Raw genomic sequence first — 13,402 nt, 5'->3', positions numbered from 1 at the left:
AGTAGCTTTGCATTAACGAACCACTGTAAATCATCAAACGCTTTTGCAATACGATCAAACGTCGTTTCACTGCTCCGCACCAGCCTCTTAACCCTTTTGAAATCTCAAATTGAACAACTTCATATGATCATATCTTAATTTGTGTCCGTTCTAGAGGCCTCATATTGGTTTGTACAAAATGCTACCAATCTTCTCATTTATATGATTCGGAGGTATAACGCATGACAGTTATCGCAGCTAACTCCAAAAAGTCCACCTCGTTGTCATAAGTGATTCTAAAAGCGCTGGTGAATAAATTGTGACTTTCGCTTTGCAGCAGCGCGTGGGAATTCAAAAATCCAAACATAACACTGAGGCCAGCATCATCTTCTGATTGTTCGCCTGGCATTCTTCTTTTTTCTGCGAACTCTCCGAACAATCGGCATTGACGGCTGTTTCGGAGTGGTTCCATCGCCATGTTAACATATCAATTCGTGTTTTCGGAATCAGTGCGACGCTAGCTTTCGATTGATACCTGCTTGTTCAAATTTTAGCTCACGGGACGCCAGCTATAGGACTACCAATTAACGCTTCTTTTAGCCGTGTGCCGAGCGAGATAGTGTATAATGGTGATGCGTCCGGCTTCTCGATCGGTAGGTCGTGGGGTCGATCCCCGGCCGGACCAGACCAAAGACTCGATAACTGGTATCCGCGGTTATCCCGCTAGGCGTTCAGCAATCACTGAGGGAAAAACGGGGGTGCAGACTAGATGACATTATTATTAAAAAAAGTCCGTACCGCACCTCCGTCGTCAAAGCATCTCGATGGTGCAGGTGAAAAAGAATACCATAACCATTTCTCTCTCTCTCTCTCACACACACACACTGTGCAGCCACATTTTGCCGCCCCCTTGGAGCCTGCCGCCCCTGGCGCAGAGCCAGAACCGCCAAGTGGCTGCTACGCCACCGATCACAGGTCACTCTATCTGTCACAGTATTGTTGCACATATACTTCCTTCTATCTTCTCTACAACTTTTAATCGAAATGTGTCTTTGAACTGCATATATTGTGTGATTGAACCGCTGAATTTAATTAGTTTAATTATTCAGCCGACATGACTAGCGATCGTGTGAGTAAGGCCGAACTTCCAATACGACGCTAATGTATCTTTACAGCATAATGACCATGCGAAATACGACTAAAAACCACTTTCACGCAGTGTTCAGTGAATATAAAACAAATTCTCTTGACTATCGTCATTCAGACTCTGATCCATGCTGCTTTACGTTCGCTTAAATCTCCTTGCACATCACCGGATCTCCCGACAGCGACTCACAGAAAGAGGGTACTGGCGAGAATCGAACCTGGGTCTCCTGCGCACAAAAAATATTAGGTTTAGGGGAAGCACAGCTTGATATCATGTGAAACACGTTACATAGTGACATGTTCAATGGGAACATTGTTGATCGGTACCATGGGGATCACTTGTTCTCTCCGATCGTAAAACGAAGAAGCGCCGGTGTTTCAGGGATTGCCAGTGAACTGGTCCCATGACGAACTCGGCGCCGTAAATTGTATTATTTGTCGGAGAAAATGGTTAATTTGGGAGTGATGGACATGTCGTACGAAAGCTATTCCCACTGAGGGGGGGGGCAGTATTGCAGTTCTCGGAATTGGAAGTTTTACTTGCCGCCGTCATAACCTTAACCCTAACCTAATCCTAACCCAACCCTAATGTAACCCTAACCTAACCCTAATCATAACCCTAATCTCCTAATCACTTGATAATAATATAATTATGTAATATAATTCACATTATGAGTTGGTGCGAGGAGGTTTTTTTCTGTCTAGGCCCTATTCCTTGACGATACTGCCCCCAGTGGTAATAACATTCATGCGACATGTCCATCACCACCAATTCACCATTGTCTCCACACAATTAATACAATTCACGACATTTATAATAATTTTTATTAACAAATTCACCATGGGCCGAGTTCGCCGAAGTCCGAGTTCACCATGGGCCGAGTTCGTCATAACCCTAACTCTAACCGAGAACTGCAATATTGCAGTCATCCGAGCTATGTAATGCAGAGGTCAAACCGTCGAATGGTGGCAGAGGACAATTTTCCCTTTTTGAATATACACTATTTTTGTTTGTTTCGTTTGGTAAAAATCGTTGAAAAAATAAATATAGCAGTCTGTATTATATTTTCTCCCGGCGTTTCTCTCCCAGGCCAGGATTGGTGCAACTGCGTGCAGTGCAGAGACAGTTGCTATGTACAAAACAAACAACAATCAGGACACTCCTGAATAAAATCAAAATCTTGAAGTTATGGCTCATCATCATTACAAGATGGATCCGAATTTGAAAACATTCAAATCCTGATTCCATATGATTTATCTGAATATCAATCTAAATCCGAAAATGAATATGAACTAAGCATCTTAAGTTTTTCTGGCACTTCGTAGGTTGCTCTGGTAATCATGTGTGATAATCGAGAAGTATCAGTATCGGTTTATTAATATTTTCATCATTTCAAAACACCACAAAACTGCATGTGATACAATGAGAAGATAGGAAGGTGTCAAAACGACTCGGAGTGGTCTTTGGGATCAGACACCCACACCTTGGCCTAGGGGAAGTAGAGAAGAGGCATGCACACTGAATGGATATTGAAGCAGAGAATATAAATCAGAGCAGAGCTGTAGGCTACTATTTTTTGATCCATTAGATGATGCACAAGCTCCTTCTGTTGGCCTAAACTTGGAACTTGGTTGGTGTATCTCGATAAAAGTTGACTCCAAGGTACATAAATAGAAGCATTCCTTGTCCGTGCCAATAGAATGAGTTCGCTTATCGTCTCAAAATAGTTCATTGAGCTCTGCTCACCTCGATTATTCCAAATTTCATGCCTGTGACATTATAATGGGTGAAACGACTTTTGATGAACAAAGTTCTTTAGAATTCTCTACTAGTTGCTGACGAGTGCCAGCCGGAAATATTCTGGCTTATTCAATATGAATATATTATTCATTAGATATGATGTCGTTAAGCGCTTATGTTCTGCCGAAGGTAGGCTTCTACAGTTCTTGTCGCTGAAAAACTTGTTCCTAATGCTTCGTTGTTACCTGATATACTTACAACATATTTAATCTTTGAAGTTATCGGGCAATAACCAGCCAATATGGGCAGAAGAGCAACTGCCACCACAAAAGGTGGGAAGTACATGAATCCCACAGATCAGGCTCGTAAGGAAGCCAGAAAACGGGAATTGAGGAAAAATAAGAAGCAGCGTATGGCCGTGCGACAAGCCGTTATCAAGACTAAGGACCCGAAACAGATGCTGGCGGAATTGGACCTCCTCGACGAAATGGAACTTAATCCATCCAGCAATGTTCCATATAATGATAAGGTATTATGAGAGGAGGTAAAAGTAGTCTGTGTTGATACTCAAGTGGAAGTATTAGTTATGTTGTAAATTTCTGCTCAAAAACAAGTACAAGCAGAGCAGACTTATTTCCCTAAAATTTAGCAAATTGTTTGCCATTTGTTAGGCTATACATACCCTCGGAATTGTATATCATATACACAAGTTGTTAAATTTGATGAATTGAAATTTTTCAAGTGAAACTATTTGAATTGGAAAGTCTACTGTCATGAAATTTGTTAAGCGTTTCTATTTCCACCACATTTCAAAACTACTTCAAGTACATGTAGAAAATGGAAGGTCTGAAAGTTCAATAGTTTCAAGAAGTTGTTTTGGGTTCGCATAATTTTGACACTTAATCGGTGGTGGCTACTTTTGAATTCGCGAGATGCTTTTTCGCGACTAATGTAAAATGACTTGAGGAAGCTGTGAATCTTAAAATATATTCCGCCCTCAGCTGCCACTGTGATCATAGAATTGAAGGAAACTTATTTGCAAACTACTTTCTCATAATCCAAAGTAGTAAAAGTGTGCAGTTTTCCCAAAATACTCTTCTAGAAGTAGAAGCAAAGAAGTGGGCAAACTTGAATACTTTTATAAATAGAGGTACTTTTTTACTAGCCACCCCTGAGTAGAATAAGATCGTCGAATTCTTTCTATTTCCATTTTGTTCTTAGTGATTCCAATTCATCAGGTGATGGACTTGACCAGAGTTTGACAACTAGAAAATTTCAAGATTAGGCAGTATTTGGCATCTATAATTATCTAGGTGCCCAGTTCTTTTGACCTTGATCTCAAGTATCTTCTTGCAGGTCGTGAAGGAGAAACGCCTCAAACTCCTGGAAAACATCCAACGGATTACTCAATATTATCTGAGAGAAGATCCAGATCAGGGGACTGAATTAAAACGCCAGCTCGACGACTACCGCACGGATCGCTTGAAAAAAGAAGTGTACTACGAATCGGTTCGGAACGCTCAGAAAGTCAAAATCGACAGCATCCCGCTGCCGGACGCCCCCTTCGCAACGCCCCAGCTCTCTGACATCCCTCTGCCCGGCATACAACCGCAGGGCATACTTAAAAAGTCGTCGTACGTGATTTCGGCGCCAACCACGGTCGTGAAGAAAGAACCTCCGGGACCACCGCCTGGTCCGCCGCCGCTCAAGAAGAAATTTAAAGGAAACGATCCGACGCTTCATCCGAGGCCCCCGCCTGGTCCGCCACCGTCAGAATTAACGAGTCGTGCGGGAGGTGAGTGCGGTCTCCGTCAGTCTCCAATAGTTTAGGACTCGGGGCAGCTTTGGACTACTGGCTCTAAATGGAACAAAATGCTGTTAATCTAATTCTAATCGAACTTTTGAAACATTTCCATGCTTTTATAGAATTCTTATCTAATTACTGGTGTTCCTGTGATACCAGCCAACCTTGGTGTACAGACATTTTCAATGCACTTGATTTTTCTTTAAATTTCTTGCTAATTTGATGATTCAATTTCCATGTTTTCGCGAATTCAGTATTCCAATTCTAACTAATTTTAAAAATATGAAAATTTTCCAGTTCTTCAACTCTGTCCAGGGGTTCTCAAATTCTTTTTAGCCGGACCCCTGATTTTTTTTTCGCTACGCGCGACCGACCCTCTTTGTGACCTAGTCCGAGAAAATTTTCTTGAACTGTATAAACAGTCAGGAGCAGCCACCGCATCGAGCCGTCGACTACTGCCAAATCTATTTAGCATTGACCACATATTTTCAGTGACCATTTATGGAACCCTTGAAACTAGCCCGCTGGTACTCAAATGGTCTTCAGAGCCTAGTTTAATAACCACTGCAATAGGTGATAGAACGCGTTACTGCCAAGGATTTTTGATGCGCGGCGAATATGTTGAGGTTCAGACTGTTGTTCGAATTTGATATCATCCATTTCTTATCCAGTGTGATGTGGATGCTTTAGTATCTGGGTATGCAATAGGGTGGAGTGAAAAATGAAAATTTTGAATTTCAAAAAAGGGTCTTGATATGTGGTGCCAAATAGTAAACAAATAAATTCTATCATAATTTTGGGTTTGTACACCCTCTAGTGGTCGTGCAATTTCACCGAACGAGCCAAAAACAGCTAATTTTGCCATATCTTGATCATCACTTACACTAGAAAGTCAGTTTTGGGCTTAAAAGATGCAGAAGCAACATGTTTCTATCTCACTTCCATAGAACTTACTCTTAAAAATGAACAGAAAAAAAGTTATAGGCAAATTTCTGATTTTATAGGTAAAATTAAGCACAGAAGCAGTGGGTAGGATGTCAAAAGAGTGTAGTGATTGATCTTATGACTGAGCAACATACCCTATCAATTAGAACCACTTTTCAAAACTTTCTCAAACAAATGAAACCCCCTCCAAGCATAAATAGGGCTTGGGCATTGAATAGAGACTGCTAAAACTGTATTTAAAACATCGTCTATTGGTAGAGCGGCATCACAATATCGGTAAGTTTGTAACAACGGCCCTCATGAGATTTCTTACCAAAATGCTGTCGTAGGGTTTGTATCATATTTGTCACAAAGCTCCTGAATGAAAGCGCAAGAATTGAAAATACACATTCAAAACACAAACATCAATTCTATACTGGAAACAGAAAATTTTTGTAGCAGTATCACATGAGTATCAGTGTGCACAAACAATAAAGTCATGTTTAGTATTGAATGATTTCATCTGCTTTCAAGACTTCAGTTTTTGTCTGATGAGGCCATCTCTACGTTTAAATCCAGAAACATTGAGCAAATGCTATGTCACCATTGTGACATGTCTTTCCACTGCCTGGTTGTGCCAAGGATAACTGAGCCTTAATGGTGATGATCATAGGTTTCCCAGCTCGTGATCAAACAAGGTCTTGATTGCGATGTAGGCGGCTGTTCAATATTTTTGAGGTTTAAGTTGACAATTTGGTGGAAAGATTAAGCCTTGATGTTGATAACTGGAATTTGGAAGAATCTGATGCTGGTGTCAATGTTGCTGCTTTAGGGTTTGGTTTCATTTATATATCCTCCTTCAAAGTCGTCAATTGGAACCAGATCTGCAATATTTAGAGGCTGGGCCCGTCGTTCATTCAATATGGTTGACTCTCGCATCTCAAATTTCAAGGTACTATGTGGGACAGAGTCGTCCATCGAGAAATCTGAACTGTCTTGCTCAATTCTGCATGGAGGTCTATTTTCCGTCATGGTTTGAAATAAAAATGCACAATTCCAGTATAGATGGTGCTAAAAATTTCCACAATATAGTTTCCCTGACTGATACCCGAATTCACTCCCTTGCACCATCTTTGCTACGAAGAAATGCTCATTTTCAACATCCAGAAAATATTTTGCTGGGAATGCTTTGGTGGCGAGGAGGAAAATGTCCGAAGATTTACAGTTAACAAGATTACAGCTATGCGCAGAACAACCACACCATACCAAATTCCAATTATGAATTTGAAGGAAGATATATAAATGACAGCAAACCTAAAAACAGCGACATTGAGCATCAGTTTCTTCGAAATTCCAGTTATCAACATCAAGGCTTAATCTTTCCACCAAATTGTAAACTTAAACCACAAAGTTATTGAACAGCCGCCTGCAATCAAGACCTTGTCAGTTGTCGAGGTGGAAAACCTAAGATCATCACCATTAAGGCTCAGTCATCCTTGCCACAACCAGGCAGTGGAAAGACATTAAAACGTAGTTACTGAAGCATCTACCCGTGTTTCAGGATTTAAACGTAGAGATAGCCTCATCAGACAAAAACTGAAGTCTTGAAAGCAGATGAAATCTTTCAATACTAAACATGATTTTAATGTTTGTGCACACTGATACTCATATGATACTGCTACAAAAATTTTCTGTTTTCAGTAGAGAATTGATGTTTGTGTTTTGAATGTGTATTTTCAATTTTTGTGCTTTCATTCAGGAGCTTTGTGACAAATATGATACAAACCCTACGACAGCATTTTGGTAAGAAATCTCATGAGGGCAGTTGCTCTAAACTTACCGATATCGTGACGCTGCACTACCAATGGACGCTGTTTTAAATACAGTTTTAGCAGTCTCTATTCGATGCCCGAGCCCTATTTATGCTTGGAGGGGGTTTCATTTGTTTGAGAAAGTTTTGAAAAGTGGTTCTAATTGATAGGGTATGTTGCTCAGTCATAAGATCAATCAGTACACGCTTTTGACATCCGACCCACTGCTTCGGTGCTTAATTTTACCTATAAAATCAGAAATTTGCTTGTAACTTTTTTTCTGTTCATTTTTAAGAGTAAGTTCTATGGAAGGGAGATAGAAACATGTTGCTTCTGCATCTTTTAAGCCCAAAACTGACTTTATAGTGTAAGTGATGATCAAGATATGGCGAAATTAGCTGTTTTTGGCTCGTTCGGTGAAATTGCACGACCACTAGAGGGTGTACGAACCCAAAATTATGATAGAATTTATTTGTTTACTATTTGGCACCACATATCAAGACCCTTTTCTGAAATTCAAAAATTTTCATTTTTCACTCCACCCTAGTATGCAACAAGTAAAATTCTGATCGTTGGTAGTCGAAGGTGATGGATTTGTCATAATGACAGCTTATGTATTACTGATTATTTTGTGCGGTGACGTGACAGTAAACTGTCTTTAGATGGCGTAGAACCGTACGATCCCGAGCAAGGCTTGGTTCTCGACGACGATAACAGCGATGATGAAAACGACGATGAGTTTCAACACAGGGACGAAGGTAAGTTGCCGCTTGTAATTATTTTGTCCGTTTTGTTAGTTAATCATTCTCACATAGGACATTATGATTGATTAACTTTGTATGATAGGTTATTTTACAATTGAATATTGAAATATACTCAGATATTTTCACTGACGCTCATCAGGATTGATCGTCAGCAACTAGTAGAGCAGTGGTTCTCAACCTGGGGGGGCGCGAAGAAGTGGTCAACTGAAAATTTGTTTTGCGCGCTGCGAGGTTTACCTCCAATTTACGCGTGTTTCTCTATATATAGACCGAATTTTATATTTAGGAATTCTCTCATCACCGGCCGCAACCTTCCATGCCATTAAACAATCTATTGGGGTTGCTAGCATCACGGTTGGATTTTGTGATGTGACGATAAGGGGGGCGTGTCTAAAAAAGGGTTGAGAACCACTATAGCATAGAATTGGAAAAGTCATTGTATATCAACATTGTATATATAGATGATACAATTGTCTATACAAGTCTGTGCCAACAGAAGAAGATCGTGTACCATCTAAAAATAGTCTCGGTTATTCGAAATTTGGTGATACAGGTTTCAACATACAATGTCCTTCCAAATTATCTACCAGTTGCTGTCAATAACCCCTGGCAAGTGTCAGCCGATAATGGTACGTTTTATTTCAATATAAATATGATATTATGTTTTATATTGAACTTCTGTACCTCCAAGAGTTTCTTCAGTGAATAGAAGCCTGGAAAACCTTGTGCCCTTCAGGTTTTTTTAGAAAGGTCACGGTATTACACTTTCTACTCTACATCTTACAGATGATGGCTACGCCAAAAAACGACCCGGCCATTCTGGAGGTAACGATTCCGATGATGAAGAAGATGGAAAAAGAATTCGACTCGATGACGTTGGAGTCACTCCTTTACAAGCCATGATGTTAAAGCTTGCCGGGCAATCCGTTCCCACAAGGTCTAGGCCTGATGAAGAAGGTCCATCGTCTAGTAAAAGAGTCGGATTTTCAGACACACAACAAAAGCCTCCTCCTGGACCCCCGCCTGGGTTACCACCCGGTCCACCTGCTATGTCAAGGATGGTACCGCCTGGTCCACCACCCGGAGTACCGCCTACGCTGCCTAGAGGCCCGCCTCCAGGTCTTCCTCCTGGTTTACAAATGAGGATGGGAGGTATGCCGTCGGTAAACAGGCAGTCGGCGCCTACTACAACGCAAGATCAGTTTAGCAGAAATCAAGCAGATAAAAATGTGAATAACGTGCTGAGCGCGCCGCCGAGTTTGGTTCAGAACAGGCGCGAAAAAGAGAAGAGCAGGCCTGGAATGATCGTGGCCAAGCCCCAGATTATCAGCAATCCTCGGGCGGACGTAACGCGGTTCATGCCTACTTCGCTCAGGGTTAAGAGAGAAACGCACGGTAAGATCGGTCCGCAAAGGCCGCAAGAGATACAGGCGCCGGCCGCCTCCGACCGGTATCGACAGGACAAGGGTAAGAAACAGAGCAAAGTGAATGCTGACATCGCTTACGATTCGTTTATGAAAGAAATGAAAGGTTTGTTGTAATACTGCATATGGGTTGAGATATCCAAGGCAAGAGACTGGCGCTTGAAAATTTCGATTGATTCTGGATGCCTGCTCCCTGCGGCGTTTAGAAGAATCTGAAGAGACTCTTGGAGGTGCAGAACTTCAATATAAAATTGAATAATTTGTGATGAAATCAGCTCGAATATTCTCTGCTGACACTCGTCAGGGGTGATTGTCAGCAACTGATAGAGAATTGAAAATAACTTTCTACGTCGACTATTATTCTTTGCTACTTGCTGACGATTGCCAGTGAATAGTGTCAGCCGAAATTGTACGGGGTTTATTTCGATATTAGAAGCAAAGTTGATCTCTGTTCACGGACATGCAGAGGATGAGGCAGACAATAGCATTGAGAGTGTGTGGTCGAGTGGATCGAGTACTTGGCTGATCTACGATTCCGCGGTTTCAACATAATCTGTCGTTCATGTGTATCTGGTGATTCTCTTTTGAATGCCAGTATCTGTGGAACGGTACTTTATGAAATTCGATGTTTTCTGCGATATTTTGTGGTAAGATTCAGGAATGTTGTCTGATTATCCCCATTTCTTTTGTCACATTCAGGCCCATCGCTATTCACTCCTGAATTGGAATGATTTCATGGTTATTAGCTATACTGTAAAGAGGTATTCTATTCGCATTTCTGTCGCAACATGCAAGTATCTGCTCTCATCCACAAAAGCGAGCATCATGTAAAGAATCTAACGAGGCTCAAGTTACTCGAAGATTTGCGCGGTATGTTGTTTATTAAATTTTAGACTTTGTGGTTTGATATTATGTCATCAACAGGGTAGTAAGTATTAGTAGAGCTTGGGTTTTGTCGATTTATGTCTGGGTAGTACAGCCCTTCAGTGATCAGTAGGGCGATTTTTTTTCCTAAAAAACGGAAGATTTTGACCGGAAAACTAAATTTTGGCCTAACGTATGCAAATTTGGTGTTTTCCCACATAATGTTAGAATTGTACTACTTATCTTCATTTTTGGTTAGAACTGTCTGTCATTACGAAGTGGTTGGGCCTGGAAAAACTTTTTTGATTAAAAAACTGACAAATTTTTAAATGAAAAAACTTTATTCAAACCAAATCTGGCCCTATAAAGAATTCCAGTAGTTACATCACATATTATGGTAGAAATAATTGAAATTTGTTGTAGTACAACAACGAAAGATGCTTTCCTACATTCTCGGGTAGAAAGTGTCGGTCCTTACTGAGTAGTTTGCCAAGAATGGAGAATGAACGATCAACAGCAGCAGTTGTTGGCTAGCAACACTAATGTTGTGCGTACACTGCTGGTGGCACACCTTGTTGCTTCATTCTGACAATGGTGCCTACATCACAATTTTTCATCATGCGCTTCTGAATATAAGAACCATGCAACGCCCACGCAGTCTTGCTTCAGTTAGGATATTGCGGTACGTTTGTTTCATTTGAATGTTTATGATTCACAATGGGCCGTCTACAGCAGTAGGCCTATAAAGTGTGCTACAAGCTGTAAAATGTCAAATGATAAGTTCACATACACTGCAAAATTTACGATACAAACGAAATGCAGGTTGCAAAAAATTTTTGACTTCATAAGCAATTTTGACATGCTAAAAAAATCGCCCTAGTGATCAAATTATTCTACGCACCTTCAGGTCTTGCTTTCGGCACTGGAACCACATTTTTGTTGATGTAAATTGCTAAACGCGAAAACAATATGCTTACGTCTAAGCCAGGGGTGGGCAAACTACGGGCCGCATGCTGCCCGCCCGCAACACCGTTTAGTGCAGCCCTCGTGAGTCTAAGGAAACTTATTACAAATATTGCTAAAATGCATACTAAAAATCGAATTAATGCAGGGACTTGATTGAACTTTTTCTTAGTATATTTCACCATGATAATTCTAAGACAGTGGTTTTAAACTGGGGGGCGTGAAAGCATCTGTAGGGGGGCGCGAAGCTGAGCTCAACTGATTGTTCTTTCCGCGCGACTTATATCCCATTCATAATTATTGCTCTGTATTTAATCTGAATTTCATATTTCAAAATCTCTCATTCACAGTCGTAACCTTCCATGCCATCAAACTGTCCGTTAGGTTTGCTAGCATCCTGGTTGCATTTTGTGATATTACGATAAGGTGTGGAGGGGCGTGTCTTTAAAAGTTTGAGAACCACTGTTCTAAGGTAAAGACTTCCTATGTTATATTTTATGTTTAATTTCTGACGCGACAGCCCGATCTTAAGGCCCACGCAGTCTTATCGGTTTCAACTGCTAAACAACACAGAAATCTTAAATTTGATTGATATAATTCGGATCACGAGTGTGATTTCAGATTGGCCTCTCCAGTTTTAGTTATTTCAGTGATGAGCTTATAAAAAAACGATTCGCGCGTGTCTTGGGTAGATTCGTTCTCTGTATGCGTTGAATTAGGGTAGCCTATTTATATTTTATCTACACATAGTAGAAGCGTGTTTGAAGCTAACGTGGTTATGATGCTGCCAGCATTGTGTGTCCTGAAATTGAACCAACAGTGGATTTAGTAAATCTATGAACAGATCGCTGCTCACAGATCTAAATTTCAATCCTGTTCTAAGAATTGGGACAACCGACTTTCATCTCTATAGTTTTGACAAATTGTTATTTGAGGTCGACCAGCCTATAAAATCACACCGCTGTTTCTGACGCGTGTACGATATCATCAGAGCAGTGTTTGGTTTGTTTTAAATAAGCATATATATCATCTCCATGTCGTCACTATGTAATCACCAATATGGCGGTTTGGTTTATAATCCCAATTTTACATAGTGCGGCCCGCGAATGGATTCAGATGTTGAATGCGGCCCGCGAGCTCAAAAGTTTGCCCACTCCACGAAATTTGACTCGAGTCAGGACTATTATTAAAATTATGAAGGGTTACTTTTCCCTGATAAGGCCTAGTGCTTCTCGGGCTAGAACGCAGACCATTACAGAAAATTTGCATTCAGATAAACCTACCACAAGAAACAGTAAATTCAGCCGCGGCGGACGATAGGGCGAAGTTAGAAAATAATACACTGAGCAAGGTGGTGTCACGTTGACCCGAACACACTCGGCAATTGATATTCCGGACGGATAAGAAGGAAATTATGAATAGTTTTGAATAAAAGAACATCTATGTATATAGAAAGATGGATGAAAAATTGCTCCGAAATTTCGGTTTTGCGCATGGGGTTAAGAGATATATTTTTCGTACTTATAAGCTACTATGTAGCACCAGTGTATACCAGAAGCCCTTCTGTGGGTGTCTGCGCTATCCTAGCCGTGTACTTACGTCAGTGTTGGGATGACGCGAGTCGACATTCTGGTATAGCTTGACTCGAGTCACTTTGCGAAAATGACTTGACTTGACTTGACTTGACTTGAAATGTGGATTGACTATAGTGACTCGGAGCAAAATTTACGAGTCAATTTCAAATCATCGAGTAATCGGTGTCGATAAAAATAGCTGTAGGCCTACCTTGCACAATGCACATGTTCGGATTGTTTGTGATACGCTGTGGGATCAGTGGAAGTGACCAATCATCCAATGATTGTGCGTTTTACTGATCCTCCATTACTCTATCACACAACACATGAATTGACCTCGGAACTTACTGCTTACATAGTCGTAAACTAGTAGTAATTAAGCTATTAGCGAAGTATCTGGGTATGTTG

The 13,402-nt window shown here is 40.8% G+C and overlaps 1 protein-coding gene across 1 annotated transcript; it reads left to right on the top strand.

Moving 5' to 3' along the window:
• The first annotated feature begins 3,060 nt into the window (after positions 1-3,060).
• On the top strand, positions 3,061-10,500 carry LOC145445163 (WW domain-binding protein 11-like). The gene is made up of 4 exons (XM_080323309.1): positions 3,061-3,395; positions 4,223-4,661; positions 8,068-8,163; positions 8,956-10,500. The coding sequence occupies exons 1-4, from the start codon at positions 3,168-3,170 to the stop codon at positions 9,708-9,710; spliced, it is 1,518 nt and encodes a 505-aa protein (XP_080179435.1). The 5' UTR covers positions 3,061-3,167; the 3' UTR covers positions 9,711-10,500.
• The last annotated feature ends 2,902 nt before the right edge of the window (positions 10,501-13,402 follow it).

The sequence above is a fragment of the Botryllus schlosseri genome, chromosome 8, assembly GCF_051294905.1.
Source record: "Botryllus schlosseri isolate E-star chromosome 8, Bs_hap1, whole genome shotgun sequence".
In the NCBI taxonomy this organism is placed as follows: Eukaryota; Metazoa; Chordata; class Ascidiacea; order Stolidobranchia; family Styelidae; genus Botryllus; species Botryllus schlosseri.
The sequence above is the reverse complement of the archived record's forward strand: the minus strand, read 5'-3'. Positions and strand labels throughout refer to the sequence as shown.